Source organism: Streptopelia decaocto, assembly GCF_964273445.1.
Source record: "Streptopelia decaocto genome assembly, chromosome: 2".
NCBI classification, from domain to species: Eukaryota; Metazoa; Chordata; class Aves; order Columbiformes; family Columbidae; genus Streptopelia; species Streptopelia decaocto.
The window spans coordinates 132700509-132719663 of NC_138655.1; the positions used below are offsets into that span (position 1 = coordinate 132700509).

General features: G+C 36.1%; 1 protein-coding gene across 2 annotated transcripts in view; it reads left to right on the forward strand.

The window, feature by feature from the left end:
- CRPPA (CDP-L-ribitol pyrophosphorylase A) overlaps positions 1-19155 on the forward strand; it is a 127388-nt gene that overhangs the window by 21835 nt on the left and 86398 nt on the right. For both annotated transcript variants that reach the window (XM_082044159.1, XM_082044158.1), the window contains exons 3-4: positions 2500-2649; positions 18296-18400. In XM_082044159.1, coding sequence (XP_081900285.1) covers positions 2500-2649; positions 18296-18400 — 255 coding nt within the window. The remainder of the gene's footprint in view (positions 1-2499; positions 2650-18295; positions 18401-19155) is intronic.

Genomic DNA, 19155 nt, shown 5'->3' on the forward strand with positions numbered 1-19155 from the left:
TCAGCAGAGCAGGAGATGTGGTTCAGTATTGTCACAAAGATACAGATACAGACATTCATGATTTTTTATTGTGCAATAAACCAGATGTCAAGAAAACAATGTGTTTCAGAGCTCTTTTAAGAATATAATTTTAAGTACTTCAATTTTATTTAGAATTGCAGTTTGGTTTTTTGTTCCTCAGAGTGCGTGTTTCACTTGTGAGATTTGGTTATGCAAGTCACATTGTATTCTCTTGGCCTGTTTTTTGCTTAAAATGTGACATGACATGATTGTTAAAAACCGTAATAAAATATTGGATCAGCCTAAGAAAGCGTCTTTTGCTAACTTGTTTTCTGGAATGGTAACTGTTTCAGGGAAAAAACAAAAAAAGACTTAACTAATTACAGAAAAGCTGTGGCTAGCATGCTGCTCTGTCTTTTTTTCCCATGACCTTCTCATTTTATATTTTTTTTTATGTGTGTGTGTGACCAATTAAAATATGACAGCAGAGCAAAATAACATAGTCCAAATGCCCAGCAGCTGGGGTATAGAGGTAATAATCCATGTCCTGGATCATCAGAACTAGAGTGGGGACAAGTTGCAGATTATGTAGTCTCTCGACTTCTGCTTGTGCACAGTTGTTCCTCCAAGTATGTCTATTAAATTTACTCCTCATTTAATACACTGACCTATTACTAAAATTACAGTGGTATTTAGTTTTGTCAGTTTTTCTTTTCTGTGACAAGAGTAACATTGATCCTGCCTAGAACAGAGACTTGGACTAGGTGACCTCTCAAGATCCTTTACAGACGGTTCTGTGATTTCATAGTTCTTGCTCATCTTTCTGTACCATGTTTTGCCTTTGGATGATAATGTTTTGCTCCATATAGTGTTTTATAGAGATATCTCTTCCTATATATTAGAAAGAAAAAGTGCTTTTCGGACGTTGAGAAAGTGGTTCAGATATTTCTCTGTCATATGAATCTTTTGAATATTTTCTCTCCCTTCTCCCTGCCCCAGTAGCTCATCCATATCAGTCCTCTTTGGGCATGAGAAATTGGTTCACATCTCTGTCCTCATTCTGTAAAAGAATGAACTAAGAAGCTGTATTTTAGAGCTCATAAAGTGCTCAAAAGGCTCACTGCATTCCTCTTTGTTTTATTGTTCAGTGGTGTGAAAGGGGGAGGGAAGACAACTAATTCTTGCTGTTCCAAGAGGAAAAAAAACTTTGGGCTCTCTTTTAGTGTGCCATTCTGTCACCCTATGCTTATCTGAGGTTAGAAATCCTGTAAGAATAGACAAGACTCACATATATGAGGGCAGGATTTGCCAACAGAAGGTAGATGAAATCAACAATAATAGTGCTTTTATTTTACATGATAAGAGACCTGTTTTCTGTGTCAGCCTTCATTGGACTTCCAATGATGATCTGTGGCTGCAGTGAAAAATGTTAAAATCCACTATTGGGAGTGGTTTTTGAGATATACTGATTTAAGATGTTGGATAATTCCAAATGTTTTGGAACAGCATCAATTATTATTTTTTATTATTCTTAAAAATATATAATAAACAGTATAGGGTAAGGATGCTATTCTCAGTGGTTGGCATTGCTAAAAGGCGTGCTTTTTGCCCTGTGATAAGCAATGTTCTTCCATTGCATCCTCTTCTTCGTTATTGTATGGACAACTTTTGTCCCAATTGCCTTTAGCTTCATCTAAAGTTAATGTGAACAACTGATAAGGGCCTGATGAAGTGTGGGTAGCTTTCTAGTGTCAAAATGACTAAAATGATTCTGTTTCAGAGATGCCATAGATATTTATTATTATATATTGATGAAAAGATCAAAGATATATGTTTAATTGATTTCAAATCTAAGCAAAACCAAAACTGAAATATAAGCATTTAAACAGCTATTCTGGGGCATGGTGCTGCTAGATATTGAATGATTTCTGATGTATAAACTGTATTCCCAGTTATTTCACTGGTAAGTGTGGGTTCTCAGTATTTCACAGGGTGAATTGAACACAGAGGAACAAGCTCAGTTTTCTAAAACTTTTTGCTTATTTGTGAGCTGGTTAGCCAAATTGAAATCTATTAAAGCAATAGGTTTTGTGGGTTGTCAATACTTCTCAGGTATGTCTCCTGCTATTTGATATCTGAATGGGCCTAGAACTGCCCTCACAGAAACAATCTAATATGTATGTAGACGAATGTCTGAAAAACAAAGGTTTCAGCTTTGTACGTGTATTTGTAGTAGATGTTTATGAAGGACTTCAGATTTATTTTTTTGGAAATTGGCCTGCAGTGTGTACTTATGCAGTCTTCTGTTGAAGTTGATGTTGAAAGTTCATGTTGAAAGTTTTATACAGACTAAGTAGTATGACTTGTGCATTATGAGATATATAAAAGATAAATAGGTAGAAAATGTATTTTAAAGCTCTTACTTTTATTTGACTGCAGCTCTCTGATATACATTAATATTAATAACATTTAGGCCTCTCTTTGTGTTTTGTTCTGCAGGCAGCAGGAGCAATTCGTCCTCTAGTTTCTACGGTTATTGCCTCTGCTGCAGATGGCTGTTTAGACCACTCATTGGAACGTGCCAAGTACAGAGCGAGTGAAATGCCTCAGGCTTTCTTGTTTGATATAATCTATGAAGCATACCAACAGGTAAGACTCTGTGACTTTCTAAGACTTCCATTTACTTTAGTTAAAAAAAAGAAAAACAAAACTTTATTGCTTTTCTTTCAAAAACAGAGACTCAGCATCTATTTCAGATAACATGCAACTGTATGTGTATACTACTTCTCTGTAGTCCTTTGACAAAAATGCTTTATCATTCTAATCTGTTCAAGTTTTTCAGGAACTGCCACATGTAAGAGGGGATGAGGGGTCTAAACTATTGGAAAGACAGGTTTGCTTTAATTTGTATTGCCCATTAAATAGATTACTTAAATGAGCAGTTACATATGTTTAAAGTTACATATGTATTAAGTATGCATTGTTGACAGAGAGTATCAAAGAGTTTTGCATAAACAGTGTAATAATGACATATAATAATATGATGGGATATAGGCTGTTCTAAAATACTGGGCTATATTAAATTGATACATGTAGGTAAATAAGTGTATAATCTGTTTCATGTTGCATGTGTACTATATGTACTTTGATTAGTGGCTAAAAATAATATTTCATTAGTATCTTTTATAATTCTCCATTAATTAATATATTCCTTTAACATCATCTTTGTTTAAGAAAATAAAAATTGTGGGTTGTGTATTAAACCATGACTCTTTTGCCTTTATCCCTCTTGGAGACTGCTCTTTTCTTGCCCCAGCCTGCATTCACAGTTTACTGGAAACACTCCAGGCTTTCATCTCAGCATTCTACTTCCTTTTCGTTCATCACCTTGTGGAAATTGCCTGTCCTCCAGGTATCTCCTTGACTGACTGGAAGTAGTGCGTTTCTTCATTTGTCACTTGGAAGGAATTATTTTTCACTCCAGTAATGCTGACAGTTCCACTTCCCATCAGTCTTTCATTTCTAAACAAGCCCAGATTACTGATATCCACCTTCAGAGAGTGCGTAGCTTAGAAGTCACCAACAACAGAACAAATGTGTGGACATGCAATGAAGAAGAAACAGTTGCTTAATTGTTCAGTAATTGTTTTACTTAAAAATGTTGGCACAAATTCATTGTTCTACTCTTTATGCTTTTTAGTTGAAGCTATTTGTAGATGCTGAAAATGAAGGGCTGTCCAAGATGAAGAGTTACTCAAGGGATTGGACTAGCTCCAACTTTCTTACTTCTGATGAGAAGCAGGAGGATGTTCTTGGTGTGTATCATAACACACAGTTGATACTTTTAAGTGAGACTCTTGCTTGAATGTAGTGGGTATACTTGTGCATAGAACACATCTCAAGAGACAACAGCTACAGTTGATTATACAGCTGTTTCTTTCTTGCTGATGTGTCTCTTTGGCAAAGTGCATGTTTATATGTTTTTTCTCAAAAAGAAACACCAAAACAAACCCCAAACTCCTACTCTGTTTGCTGTTCGTTTGCAGATACAGTAGAACTGGCAAATACATAAAAAAGGTTTTGCTCTAAATGCCTTGCTCAAAAGGCAACTATATTCTCAGTCCCTGTGCGCCTCTGAATAGTGTTCTCTTCTCACATATGCATTCCATCAGTCATCTTTTTTTATGTCCCTGCTCTTTCAAGAGCAAGCCACCAAAGTTGTTAGCAGGCAAAGGGGGCTATGGTTCCTAGTTCCCAGTTCCCTTTACATTGGCTAAATTCTGGTCATGTAAATGCTCTGTGCCTTGGAGCTCTACGAAGGATAACACTTCGCTAAACCTCTCAACTCGTATTGTTTGCTAATTATTTATGTTTCAATGGTGCCTAGCTGTCCAAGTCAAGGATTAAGACCCTATTGTTCTGGGAAGTGTACAAACAAATACAAAAAAGATAGATAATTGCTGTCCTGAAAAACTTAGTCAAGCTACTGTAGGACAGATTTTTGTAGGAATGGATGCAATTTGTGATGATGTCTAAATATTAATATACCCATCATTAGTTCCTACAACAACCTGGTAAAGTAGATAAGTATCATTCTACAGATGAACAAAAATTTTTAAAAAATAATTTTGTTACTCATGTTGCAAGTCATTCACAAAGCTGGGAATGGAATTCATTTTGGCTGACTCAGCATGGGATCACGATCCCATTCCTGTGTATTTTATACAGTTGTGACCTTTATGCAACAACAGTGTGGGGAAAGAAACAACAGTCAAACATGCATTCCTTAGAAAGAAACTGTCCATTTGAATTATTGCTTCAAATAACATAGGACTTTCAGTTATGTTGTGGGTAATGTGGAATACTGCTTTTAAAGTTTGTCTCTATTTAAATGCATCATTGGTAGATTTAGAGAGTTTACTTCCAGATGTGTTCTTTTTCACAAATCTAAGATCTCTGAGTATCTTAACCACTAGGTTGCAACATTCATTCAAAGGTCAGTTCCCTGATCCTTGCAGGTTTGCCATCTGTAGTCTTTTTTGCTCCTCTTGTCTAGTACCAATCTGGGCAGAGCAGACTAGTGCTTCTCCTTTTATTGCTGTTTTGAATGTATTTAGAACTAGAAAGGAATAAGCTAGTAACACTATTAAAGTAGGTAAAAATACTCCTTTATGATCTTTATCAAATTAGGAGTCATTCCCTTAGAAAACTTTTTCGAATTCTGGCTTGATTAAAAAAATGAGAGCCATAATTTGGGGGAAAAAAAAAAAAGATGCCGTGTACATAAAATGAATTGAAGGAGAAATAACAAATGCCAAAGATGGTTTACAATATGATCTTAAAATGTATGTATGCTACAGTGAATTTCCTGTATGTGTGGTGCCAAAAATCCAGCACAGATTTTGAGGACATTCAGCCAGATTGCTTGCATGCATTTGGTTGTGAGGCATCTCATTTTTGTGTTCTGGATCTCATTTTAGTTTTCACTCTTACCTCTTCTCTGCTGCCTAGAACATACATATTTTAAACAGATTTTCTTTGTTCAGATACGTGTTGCTTTCTGATTTAACTGTGATGATGTCAAGATTTCTGACATCATAAGTGTTAACTTCTCAGCTCTAAAGTAGTGCTGTTGAAACCTTTTAAATTTTGTTGCTCAAAAATTGCATGAACTCCATTTTTTTTGTAATGACTTTGAGAATTCATTAAAACAAACATTCTTCATCACTTGCATATCTGATATTGAAACCCACTTTAATAGCACTTTTCAGAGGTTAAAGCCCATTACTTTTATTTGTTTAATGTGATTTTTCTGGCTTGGGGTTTCCTTATTACAACCACTTTGTCAAAGAAACAAAAAAGGTGGTCTGGAAGTGACATCAAATTAGAATCTGTATGGTCAGTTACCCAGCAATGGGCTTAAGTATTCCATCCATTACCTCTGAAATATGCTATGAAATAATTTCCATTGTGTTTCTAATTTTTGCTTGTGTTATGTGAGAACATTAAGTTCTGCCAGAAGATATGAGTTATACTGTTTTTAAAAGGATTCATTGTTACCACTAGTCACTTCTCCTTTTGCAAGATGTATTAACTTGAAATCTTTGGTTCTTTGGAATAGTCCTCCTCTCACAATTCAATGTTTCTTGATTCTTACGGGTAAATTATTTCATCTTTCTGCTCTGCTATTGTAAGGTAGCCAAGGACTTCTGCCTGCAAAGTAGGGTTTGTTTGTTTGTTTGTTTGTTTTTAATCCCGAAACGTGAAGAACAGTCAAAAAATGTTGGTGAGGTACTGGATTCTGCCAGGTCTTCTGATGATTAATGTTGAATATTTTTTTAACCATACTGGAACAATATTATAGATTTATGAAAATTTTTACTTAAAAATAATCTCAGATGTTTTCAGTTAGCATCAATTTTAACATGCATAAGTAATGGAAGCAGCTTTTTTTTATATGTCTGTATATTTGCTTGAGAGGAAAAAAAAGACATTCAAATGTCCTGTATTTTTACTTTTTTATTGGGGGAGTGCAAACAGTTTGAGAACCATTATTGTTTCCTGGTGAAATAAGAATTGGGAGTACTTTGTTTCTGCCTTTTTGTGATATAGCAGGTAAGTGGAGGTGCAACAGGGGAGTGACAGCTTTTCAATATTCTTCTACCTCAAATGATAATTGCTCCAATGCAGCAGGATCAGAAGACCACTGTTGAGGAAGTAGTGACTCCTTCCTCTCCAGAATAGTGATATTGATTTTAACATTTTAGTACAGTTTCTGTTATATTGTTACAAGTTTTGCATTTAACTATGGATACCTCTTCCCCCTGTTTTGGACATCATGTAAGCCAGACTAAAAACATTTAAAGTCAACTGTTCAGAGCCCACAACAGCCAGTGGAGCTAAAATGATGTCTTGATCTTAAAAGACCTCACTACCCTAACTTGTGTGTCATTACATAGAGCACTTAGCTATAATAAATAAATAGACTTAATGGCATTTTGGCATATACAGGCACCTACCCCTGTATGTAACAATGCTTAATGCTTTCTGTTGCACATTTCAGTTCTGTTAGTTATATGAAGCTTTGGAAAACAGCTGTTTACTTCAGTGAAGTATTCTCATGCCTCCACTTTGTAGTAGGACTTTCTAATTTAGCATTGAATGGTCCTGAAGTGAGAAAAGGATGAATTATACAGGCCTCCTTACATATGTCTGTGTCATTCTTCAAATATATGGCTCCTTGTCTCATACTCTTATGAAGTACCAGCACTTCTTTCGTGCCCTTCAATTTATTAATTTTATAAAAGTTATAAATTTATAAAAGTTATAGCTGTTATTTGTATGATGCATGCTCGACACAAGGTGGACAAGTGACAAGTGGAAACAACCACAATGGGAGAAAGAATTGTATTTATAATGTGTGTACTATTTCACAGGCAGGAGGCTTTAATTTAGCCAGGAGTTTCCTTGGGATGTTTAGTAAAAGGCCATATAAGTGTGTTAAGGGGAAAACATAATGTTGTATCAGTGCTCCTAGTTCTGATATGTTCTAATTTGAGAGTAAAACTAGTAAAACCCATGGAAGAGGTGTAAAATTGCAGAACCCATGATTTACTTTAATTCTAACCTACTTAGGACAAAACCAGCCAGGTTTTGTTGTTGTTTGTTTTTGTGGGTTTTTTTGCTTGTTTTGTTTTGTGTTTTTTTAAGTTAATAAGAATTAAATTCCTGATCTTTGGAAACGCATGTTTCTCTTCGATTCTTATCAGCCCTAAGGGAAATCAGAAAAGTTTAAGTGTTAATTGAAAAACCACCCTTTCCAAAGATAGCAAATAAAGGATAAATTCCTTAGACCAGACTTGTTCATTTTTGCTTAAGGTGGTTTCAAGTTTCTATTCAGCTTTTTAAATTAAAAAGAAGCAAATGCAAAGTATGATCCTGTAAGCCTGGGAGGAAGAGGGTGGAGGGAAGACTTCACTTACTAGAAGTCAAGTGTTCCCCTGGAGCAGTGTCTTTTGAGGAGTCAGAGTATCAGGAAGCCAGGTAGACTGCCTTTTTCCTTTAATCAGGGTAGGCTAAGACTGATTTCTGTAATACCTGTCTCTGACATACTGCGAAATGCACAGGGATCTCAGAGATCTTTTGTATTCAACGCAAAGCATCTTGTTGTGTCATGTCACGTTAGTGTACAAAGTGACACAACCACAATGTACAAGGGCTGAAATACCCAAACTTAACAAAGCATTCTGTATTTGCAACGTATCTGCCAAAATAAGGAAGGCAGCAAGAACAGTTAAAAAGCTCTGCCTTTCCTGATCTGGCAGAGAAACAACTGAAAATGGAAACAGAAGAGGAGTGGTACGTAGAAGATCCTGACTAGCTTTTATGTCAGAGATGTAAACAAAAAGCCTAGGCAAGAGTTTAAGCTCTTTATCAACAATCTGGATGAGGGTGTCGAGTGTACCCTCAGTAAGTTTGCAGACCACACCAAGTTGGGTGGGAGCATTGATCTGCTGGGGGGTAGGAAGGCTCTACAGAGGGATCTGGACCAGCTGGATCAATGGGCCAAGCCCAACTGTATGAGGTTCAACAAGGCCAAGTGCCGGGTCCTGCATTTGGGTCACAACAACCCCAGGCAGCGCTACAGGCTTGGGGAAGAGTGGCTGGAAATTTTCCCAGAAGAAAAGGACCTGGGGGTGTTGGTCAACAGGCAGCTGAATATGAATCAACAGTGTGCCCAGGTGGCCAAGATAGAGCATCCTGGCTTGTATCAGAAATAGTGTGGCTAGTAGGACTAGAGAAGTGATCATCCCCCTGCACTTGATGCTAATGAGGCCCCACCTTGAATTCTGTGTTCAGTTTTGGGCCCCTCACTACAGGAAAGACATTAAGGCACTGGAGAGAGTTCAGAGGAGGGCGACAAAACTGGTGAAGGGTCTGGAGCACAAGTCTGATGAGGAGCAGCTGAGAGAACTGCAGCTGTTTAGCCTGGAGAAAAGGAGACTGAGGGGAGACCTTATCGCTGTCTGCAATTACCTGAAAGGAGAGTAGCATGGAAGGTGTTTGTCTCTTCTGCTGAGCAGCAAGTTGAGAGGAAATGGCCTCAAGTTGCACTAGGGGAGGTTTAGATTGGATATTAAGAAAAAATTCTTCACTGAAAGGGTTGTCAAGCATTGGAACAGGCTGCCCAGGGAAGTCACCATCCCTGGAGGTGTTGAAAAGACATGTAGGTTGGGTGCCTAGGGACATCGTTTAGTGGCGGACTTGGCAGTGCTAGGTTAATGGTTGCACTCGATGATCTTAAAGGTCTTTTCCAACCTAAATGATTTTATGATTCTGTGATATGATGGTTAGAGAATTGTCAGCATGAATGCTGGGGATAAAATAGAATTGCTCACCAATATGACAAGTCTGGTGAAGTCAAGCTACACAATGTGGAAGAAAGGGTGAGACATATTATTAGAAGGCTATTCTGCAGGAATCCTTGACATGTTGATGGCACGGCAAAGTCTGATCACTATTTGAAAATAGAGTGACAGGTTTATAACAATCTTAATTTTAAAAAATAATTTTGATACACAATTTTTTTCTGATAATATTTTATGTATTGTTTTACATGTAGTCTCAAGATCTTCTGTACCTGGAAAAAATTACCACAAAAGCTGCACCATATTTTGGGGGTGTTTGTATTGCATAGGTAGTTTAAACATCTGTTGATAGTAGACCTTTTGTAGGTTACAGAAGTTTATATTTAGCTAATCAGAACAATGAAGCTGAAATAAAAAAAAAAAAATAGGAACAGGAAGCAGGAGTATTCATTGGAGGAGGGTGAACTTGAAGATGTTTAGAGACATTTCTCTGATGCATGTGTATAACCTCCTTTCAGATATCTACTCGGAACAGATTGACTTTAGGGATTCTAATCCTTGTAGAAACTATGTAGACATTAGTACTTTTTGGCACTATAGTGAATTTGTACATCTGTTCATAGCCAACATTACCCACTCTTTGGATAATAAGCAATCACATTTACTTATAAGAGGTTACAGCATCTGCCTGCACAGGAGAGCTGCTATATATAAGCATAGTAATGACAAGATACAAAACAACAGTGTGTCAGGGAGAATCATGCAAATACTTTGATGCTAAATTCTGGGAGGCAGATGTTCTTCCACTCCCCAAAAAATCATTACAAGATGTCACCAGATGGGGTTGAGATGAGGAGAAGAGATATTCTGCAAACTGTCCAACCTGGTCCTCAGCAGAAGAAAAGGAAATCCCAAAATTGTTCTCGTCTAACAAAGGCCTAAGAATGTTCAAGGAAGATTTTGCCAGAGTAAGAAAGGAAGTTGGCTTTTGTTAGGCCCATTGTAGAAATAGTCGCTCAAAGTATTGTCTTTTCTGTATGTAAATAATAGGGAGTGTATTCCATGTGGATTTTGTAAACTTCTAAATTGCTTTTTGAAAGGGCACAGCATTACTGGGATTCTTCTTCAAACATGCGTGAAGCATTTTGGTATCCTCTGTAGTGGGGAAGTGGAGTCAGCTGTAGCAGTTTAGTAATATTTTGGCACAGGTCAGGCAATTCCTGTCTAGACTGATTTGGGGATTTTCCTGTGGGTTCATTCTTCGTTAAAGAAATCAATGTCTGTCAAATTAACATTGCCAGGGGCAACAGGCGATTAAATGAACAGTAGTGGACAAATTGTTGACTAAAACCTTGGCAACTTTGGGAACAAGGGTCACACTGAGAAAAGGGACTGAAGGGTCAACATGTGAGGCGGAATTTGGGCATTTGAGTCTAATGCTGGGATCCTGAGAAAAAGCACTCTGCTCATCTCCCCCCTAAGACTAAAGATATCTGAATCTTCAGGGCACTTCAACTTTTTTATGTTTTAACATTCACCAAATACGAAACTCTGTGTATGACAAGGCATCTGAGTTGTGGCGAGACGGAACAGCGTAATATTTACAATATGTAAACATTCACTTGGGGGAAAAAAAAATTGCCTAATGCTATTCAATCATGAATTAGTGATATAGGTCAGAGCTGTTTGTTTTTGTAGTGTAAAACACTGAAAAAAAAGATCACCATTGTTTTTAACATATGGCTAACAGTAGGTAAGAGATATAGATTTTATCATAAGCTGTAATGGGATGTTTCTTGGCCTTCATTTTTTTAAAAAAAGTGTCAGACATATTTTATTAAGTGTATTAGCTTGTAAGGATGATCAGTTTACCTCGTTCGTCTTCAAATGTGTTTTGTGATTTCTATATGCTGGGTGTTTGTATGGAGATCCACTTCCTTCTCCGCCATTCCCAGCATTGGTCACCCACTTCGCTTTTGTATTTTGTAGTTACATAGTCATGTCTTCTAAATATATACCATGTAACAACACTGTTGTGTTTTTCCTAATTCTGCATTCCAGTTTGTGTCTATAGGTTTTCTTCCTTCTCATCAACTGTGTTCTGAAATACTGAATCAAGAAGTGATTAATGAATTAGGTAAGAGTTAGCTAAAATAATAGTTATCTGCTACTTGTATGATTTGTATGAAGTCAGTACTAGAAGCTGATGCTTTTCTTTGTATGGAGTCCCAAAGGCAGCACACTTCCATTTGGCTATGAAATGCAATAGGTAATGACAGTTTTAGTGGAACTATCTACTTGGTTGGTCCAAGTCAACTTAGCTGAATAATAAAGTAGCATGGATTATTTCAGTTTGTTTAAATTCCTACTCCAGTTCCTTTGATGGTATAATATAGATTTTAATTAGCTAGATAATAGTATCAAGATGGGGAATATCTGTGAGTTTTTCAATGTGCAATCTAAGCATCTTAAAAAAACTAACAAAGGAAGTCTTTCTCCTGATTTGTCCATGGGTCATTAGGATTTTAGATCTGATTGTTTGACAAGGAAATCTGTGTAGCTCCAAAATGCTGAAAGAAAACTTAGTATCTCATTTCTCCTTATATGAGAAGTTTTTACTTTATTAGCAGCACCCTTTCATTGTTGTGGTGCATTTTGGTTTGGATTTTATCTCTGGCTTTAATCCCATTTGAAAAATGATTTATTTGATGAAACTTCAGGAGAACCTGAGTTCTATTCCATTTCATTCCTGCTGAAAATTGGTAATTTTTTTTGTTTTGATGCAAAGTTATAATGGAGCTAATTTTTTAATAATGCAGTTTTACAGAGGATTTGGATGTGCCTTTCTCTATTCATCTTCAGGCTGACGCACACAGGCTGTTGTTTAAATACACCTAAATGGATATCCTAATTTGTACACTCTTCAGGTTGTAGTTCTGACATGTTTCCCAAAGGGATTTTACGGTTATTTCATTTGGCATCCTTTTACCCTAGCGGCTTTGTCCTGAGATTTGGAGGAATTCCCCCCACCCTCCCACCCTTAAAACCTACAAAATTCTTTTCAGGAGAAATATACTAAATGAATTTTGTCCGTAATGCTTTCATTTATTCAAAACTTGAAGCTAGATTGGTGGTCTGTTGAGAAAACTACGCTAGCTTAGATAGCTCTGTACTTGATTAGTTCCTTGGCGCAATGGTAGAGCCAGGATATTGTATGAATCCCCACCTTGCCCTAATTAATTTCTGCCACAAGAATGTTTGGAGAAATTCTAATGCCTTGCATAAGGAAAAAAAAAGAAAAAGTTTTTTTTGCTAATGGGATAATTACTTCCATTTTATGGCACTCCTCATTCTGTAGGATCTCAAAGCACTTCACAAATTCACATATTAGCTCTTGGAACTGTTTGGTGCAGTGGTGCAAAGCTGCCGCGCCCTGGGTGAAATCTGGTGTCTCTGTAGCAGTGAAAAGGCATTTTGTCTTCAGATACAGTTTGGAGGGTCTATGTTGTGGAGACATACTGCGATTATTCAACTTGGAAGTTAGACTGGATTATGCAAGTATTGTTTAAAGTGTTACTGGATGCACCCTGATAAGTGTACTGTATCCACAAGAATCACCCGTTTGGCACAGACTCAAAAAATGCTGAATACTGAGAGAGAATCACTGTATCCAGCAGATGGGAGACCACCCATCTAAGTTGTCATCTGCTGCTTGTTCTGAGAGAGCTAAGAAAAATATGAGGTAGTAATGCTACAGCTTTTCATCTCGTAGCTACTGACAGCTTAGTGTATCAAAATGCAATGAAAAGGACCGTTTTGCTCCTTAATAGCAAAGCTGCACTTTCCCCCCTCTCTCTACAGGTCAACCATGATTTGTTTAGAACATCACAGACCTCATTCTCTGGGTATGCAGGCGATAGGGCTCTCTATCTAATTTTCAAACAGAACTAGGGTTTTTCAAAGTGATAGTAGTATTTTTATGGTTTTGGTGTAAGGTTGTACTCATGTGCTTCTTTTACAGGATGACTGGTTTGTTCAGACCTCACCTTTTGCATGGACACAAGCAGTAGCAGCCAGAAAAAGACTGACTTGAAGAGTAGGTTTTAATGATACAGACACTATCATAATAATCCTGTAGGGTATCTGCAAGTATCTTAAGGCCTGAATTTAAGAACAGGAAAGATAGGTCTTATGCTTTCTCAAAAGAATTTTAAACCTTGACTTTTCTGTTTCTTTTATACAGAGTCCCACTTGAGGCGGCTGGGGCTATCACAGCCTTGTGCTAGGATCTAGTCTTGTGATTATACTTTGTCTTCTGCTTCCTTTTGAGGTCAGAGATAGAAAATGACAGTTGATAAAAAGGATACATTTTCTAACTGTCTAGTTAACTTATTGCATTGTTTTTGTTGTAATGATTCCTTGATGGCTCTAAATCAAGGTAAATGCCATTTTTTCTTAGTGATTTTGATAGAATGGTGCACTGAAAACAAGGGTTTCTCTATCTAGCTCTTTAGTCCTAGGTCCTTTCTTTTGTTAACAGATTCATGTGTGATTTGTTGCTTATAAGAAAGTTGAAGGAACCTGTTCAAAATTGACAAAAATATCCACATTACAATTTTTTTCCTAGTTCTAACACAATGATTTTGTTTAATTTATGCTCAGAAGTCCATACTTTGTCTGATATAAGTATTTGTTCTCTGCATTCATAGGCATTTCTGAATCCCACCAAGATTCTGCTTTTACGTATTGTGACAGTGTGTTGTTTTTTTGTTTGTTTTTTGTTTTTTTTTTTTTTTTTAACAAATTTGTATTTAAAGAAAAGAAAAAAGAGTAGAGTTATCCCCAACCTTGGCTAGTAGCTATGACTTTTAAAAGTTCATGTTGTGTCACTGTGTGTTTGTGCTCCGCGTTCTTGCCCATGGGACTCCTCCTGCCCAGCAGCAAGTTATGTACAGTGAACAGTAATTGTCAGCCTCAATGTAGAGATATTGATTTTTGCTTTCTTGTTTTATAACTAAGGAATGATGAAAAAAATAAGAAAATGATAATGCTGTCATGAAGATTTTTCTTGCATCTGTGTTCTGTTGTATGATTACTAGTTCCCATTGTATTCATTCAAAATCTTTTATCAGTATAAAGATACAGTAAAATAGTGCATGTTAACAGTAAAAGCAATTGGTAATGTTAAATACTGCTTCATTAGCATTTTACTTGTTCAAAGTATTATATTGGAAACAAGTCAGTTTATGGACTTCTAGTAAGTACCAGGGAGATGGAGGCTGCATAGCTGTGCTTTTCTCTAACCCCTTGTTCCACATTTACAGCTAAGTGACAACAGAGTAGCTTGCGTTTTAGGAAGTAATATTATTTATCCAAATATTTTCAAACTAATCTGGGGAGTGGGGAAGAAGAATTGGTGTAATGCTAAAATATGTATCTCACTTTACCCATAGCACTTTATTCAAACATCCACTCTTGGAAAACAAACAAACAAAAAACACCCACAAAAAAGTCAGTCCCCATAGCTACGTATTAAAATGCCTTTGGATATTCAACAGTTCAAAAGCATTTTTAAATAACATATTTCCTTCTGTGCCATTTAAAGAGCTAAACTAATCTGTTTTCTGTCTTTTGTGGATATGTTTTGAGCCAATATTTCCAGCTGTTTCCACCATTTCCAATCTGTGGTCTAAAACTTAAACTATGTCTATTGTCCCACAAAGCTGTGTGTGCATGTCAAGTTCAATTAACTGTATCCTGTCAAATTGTATGTTAAAAAGCCTTCATTCATGAAGATACTTTAGAAATAGTAAGAGTTTTAAACAGATTGCTGTAGTGTGAATTGGCTCTGGTTGTACAATGAAATACATATGGAAGACTTAGGATGAGCTTGTTTGCGTGCCTGGATCAGTAAGAATTTTCCGCATAGATATTCTACAACATTTTATTATAGGCACTCCCTAATAATGCTTAATTTGTTATCTGAATTTCTTAGTGCAATATAGAAGCTTTCAAATTCTTCACCTTAAATATGAATTTGAATTTTCACTTGTGGAGCTGTTTAGCATATGGATAATATACAAAATCAGCTGGTCTTGAGCTTATACTTCCATTTCATTGTTCTTCTCTGACATCAGTGTATCAGACTTGCAGAAGAGTACACTGTGACAATATGTTTAGGTTTAAACAATTACATATAATTAGAGTGGTAAATGTCATGATGTACAAGTGTTAGTGAAATATGTTTTTAATTATTACTTTGCTTTGTGTCATATTTCATCCCTTGAAGCCAGCAGTACCCTCGAGATGCTTTAGCCCATTTATGGAACTTCTCCACTCCCTACTAATTACCTGTAATTAATACCTTGCTAAAAAGTTGGAATTGCTTAGTCTTGTCCTAGTATCATTCATTACCCATATATTAAATTAGTAGAAAAGAATTTATGTTCTACCAGAATTTTTTTCCTTTAGAACAAAACAAAGAATAGAAATATTTTCTGCTTAATTTAAAAATATTCCAAAGTGTCTTTTTGAAAACCCTATTTTTTTAGTATTTTGAACTAAGTTTTTCTTTTTAAGTTACTCTGTCTTCTTGTGTCTGTTTTGTTTTGTTACTCAAAGTGATTCAAAACACCTAAATTACTTTTCTTTCTACATGGACTGTGTAAAATGATCTTATGTTTGATTACAGTTATGACAAACCAAAATCAAAAAAATTACTGATTTAAATAATATAAAAGTGATAACTATGATTTTTCTAAAACATCTGTGTGTATTAGTAATAAATTCAGATGTATAATGCTGATGAGTTCCTTGAATTTCACTGATGCATTATAAAACAAGAATAGAATCTAAAATTTTTCTTCATCTTTTTAATTAAACTTCTTAAGGAAATAAAAAAAAAAGGCAAGTTGTATTGCAGCACTCTCATTTGGATCTTCTTTAACCCACTTAGGCTTTGCATTCTTCACAATTTTGAATTCTTGTATCTTGGAGGAGACTCTGAATTACTGAGCACAGTACCTGACCTGTCACATTTTATTCAAAACACAAATTTGTAGACACATTGTTAAATTTGACCGAGTGGAAAGGTTATTTCAGCTTTTTAGAGGAAAGCTTATGCATTGCAGAGCTAATTGTTATTCTTTGAGGAGTTAACCAGCATCTTGTGTGAGGTTACTGAAGCTGATAACAGCCTACTTGCCTGATACGATGTTTCACTGAAGCTTGTACCAAAGGCTCTTTAAGGAAGCTGAACACATTTGGGCTAAGAACAAGGACTCACCAGAGGGATTATTTGTTAGAATATAACGAGGTAAAGTACATGTCCAGTTTTCAGAGCAGTAAATTACCAGTGGAGTTTTGTGAAGATCTGTGCTTAGCCCTGTGCAGTTCATTTTGTTCGTAAATAATTTGGAACAGGAGGTGGAGATACCCATTTTTTCTGGCTGATAGAGATAAGGACTAACTAAGAAGGTTTGTAGAAGGATGTTATGATAAAATTGGTAGGTAAGTAAAGGAGGGCAAAAGGGTTGATGAAAGTTTTGAAGTACCTTCCACACATGAAATGACTGAGTAGATGTTGATCTTTACCCATGCAAAGACATTAGATGTGGTGGAGCATTTTGAAGAGCTGAGAAGGTGGTTTTGCACTCCCTTTTCTGTCAGAACAACAGAGTATGTGATGAAAAGAGTGATGGATCAGATGCGTCCTGGTGCCAGCGCTAACAAAAATACTGCTATTCAAAAAGTAATTGGGGGAGTTCAGGATTCCTGTAGTTCACTGAGGACTGTTAAAGCAGTTGCTTCTGGTTTGATGTGTCCCTCAGGGACTTCTTAAGTTAGGGATTTCCTAAGCCAAGATAATAGCTTTATGTGAGGCCAAGGGTGTATTCTGGGAAAGTATGATGATGTGATTGCCTTGTTCTTATTTACTTATCCTTGACTATCGACTGTCAGTCTCTCCTAGCGACTGAATATGGGGCTAGGCAGCCTGTGGTCTAATCAAATACATCCATTTTTATGAAAGACTCTATCTGAAATTATCCTTCTTTGTTAGATGTAATTCATGTTTCGGGGTGGACCGGTAATTTAGCAATATGAAAATAGACTAGAACTTTTTTATCTTAATCAGGCCAATTCATCTTGAGGTAGTCCTGTCTGATAAGCTCCCAGTTCCTGCTTTTGTAGCTATCTCTGTTGTGGCTCGTGAGATTCTGCACCATAATCAGTTTTCCATTAACAGATTTTTATAATCACTAACTGTAGGAAGCCTAACTGCTTGGGCTGCTGAGAGAAGAATGCCTCTTCTAGATGACTAAAAAGCAGACAAAGTTTTTGGGGTTTTTGTTGATTTTTTTTTTTTTTAATCTGGAAGGCTTATGGAACAGTGTTAAACTGCTATTTTGTGTGCACATAACTGTAGAAAAATATGGAGAGAAACATGCACGGAAAACAGAGATTTTTAGTTACCATCATCCTTTTTTGATGCTGCAAAAACCAAAGGACAAGGCATTTGAAGAGTCATGCTTCTACAATTTGTCAATTTTGTCATTAGAAGGTTGATGATTTGTTTTGGAGAGGCCTCAACACAATAAAAAATTTTATACATGTAACTTCTCATTAATTGAGTTAACAACATAAAGGTGTAGCAAGATATTGCAGCACGTCATTGACCTAATTTGTGGTTGTAAAGTGTTTATTTACTTCTGTAACACTTTGCTGAATAGCTAGAATTTGGCATAAGCTTCTTGGAAGGGTTTTACTTCAGATCCCTCCTGAACCTACCTACCTAATATGGCATGTATTATTCTGGAAAGGACTTTTGAGATGTAAGTTTTAACAAATAAAAGAAAATCTGTTATTGCTTAGAAGTATGATTTCTTTAAGACTAATTAAGAATATTTTTTCTATTTTAATTTCTACAGTGTACAGACTATGACCTGGATTATGGAACTGAATGTTTGCATCTGGCTCTGAAATACTGTAAAACAAATGCCAAACTTGTTGAAGGAACAGCTGACCTCTGGAAGGTAAAGGCAATAATAATCTATATTTTTATATATCTTATAAAATTAATAAAATTCACATATTGCCATAAAAAAATCAGATATATTTTCAATTGTAATAGTTATGCTTTTCTCTTCCAAATTTCAGAATTGTTTTTGGATTATCAATGAGGTTTTTTAGAGCTTATTGTTGTAGACAAACTTGGGCAGATGTTACCTGAGATTATCAATGAAGTCAGTGTTTATCTGAGGGTAGGAAAACCAACTAGGTACTTGACTAACTTGAGAATCTGTACAACTATAAATCCATAATCTCTAAAACTAAGAACATTTTTTTATGAGATAATCTTTCTCCTGCCATTTCCTATATCTTTTGTGTATATTCCTCTGCTTTTCCTATGAGGACATCCGTTTTTTTCTGACGCCAAATACTTGGCTAACAACAGTTTGATTTTTGGAGCAGTTCATTCCATTTAGTAATACTGTAACATTTAAGACCCCTTCAAACAGTCTTTTAAATTTTTTAAACATCATTCACTTTGTCTGCAGGTTCCTGATGACTGACAAAGCAGGTGTGTATACAGGTGCCAAAGGATACGTCCTACTACTTAAAAGTATCCCATTTCATTGTTTTGGATGGTGGGACGTTATTATTTCTCAGTAGCTGTTTTGTCATGCAATTTTTAAGTGTTTTCTTTTTTTTTTTTATTTTATTCATTTCCACATGGAAGGACCTGGAAGCAGCTCAAATCACTCCATCTGTCTTTGACAGTAAATTT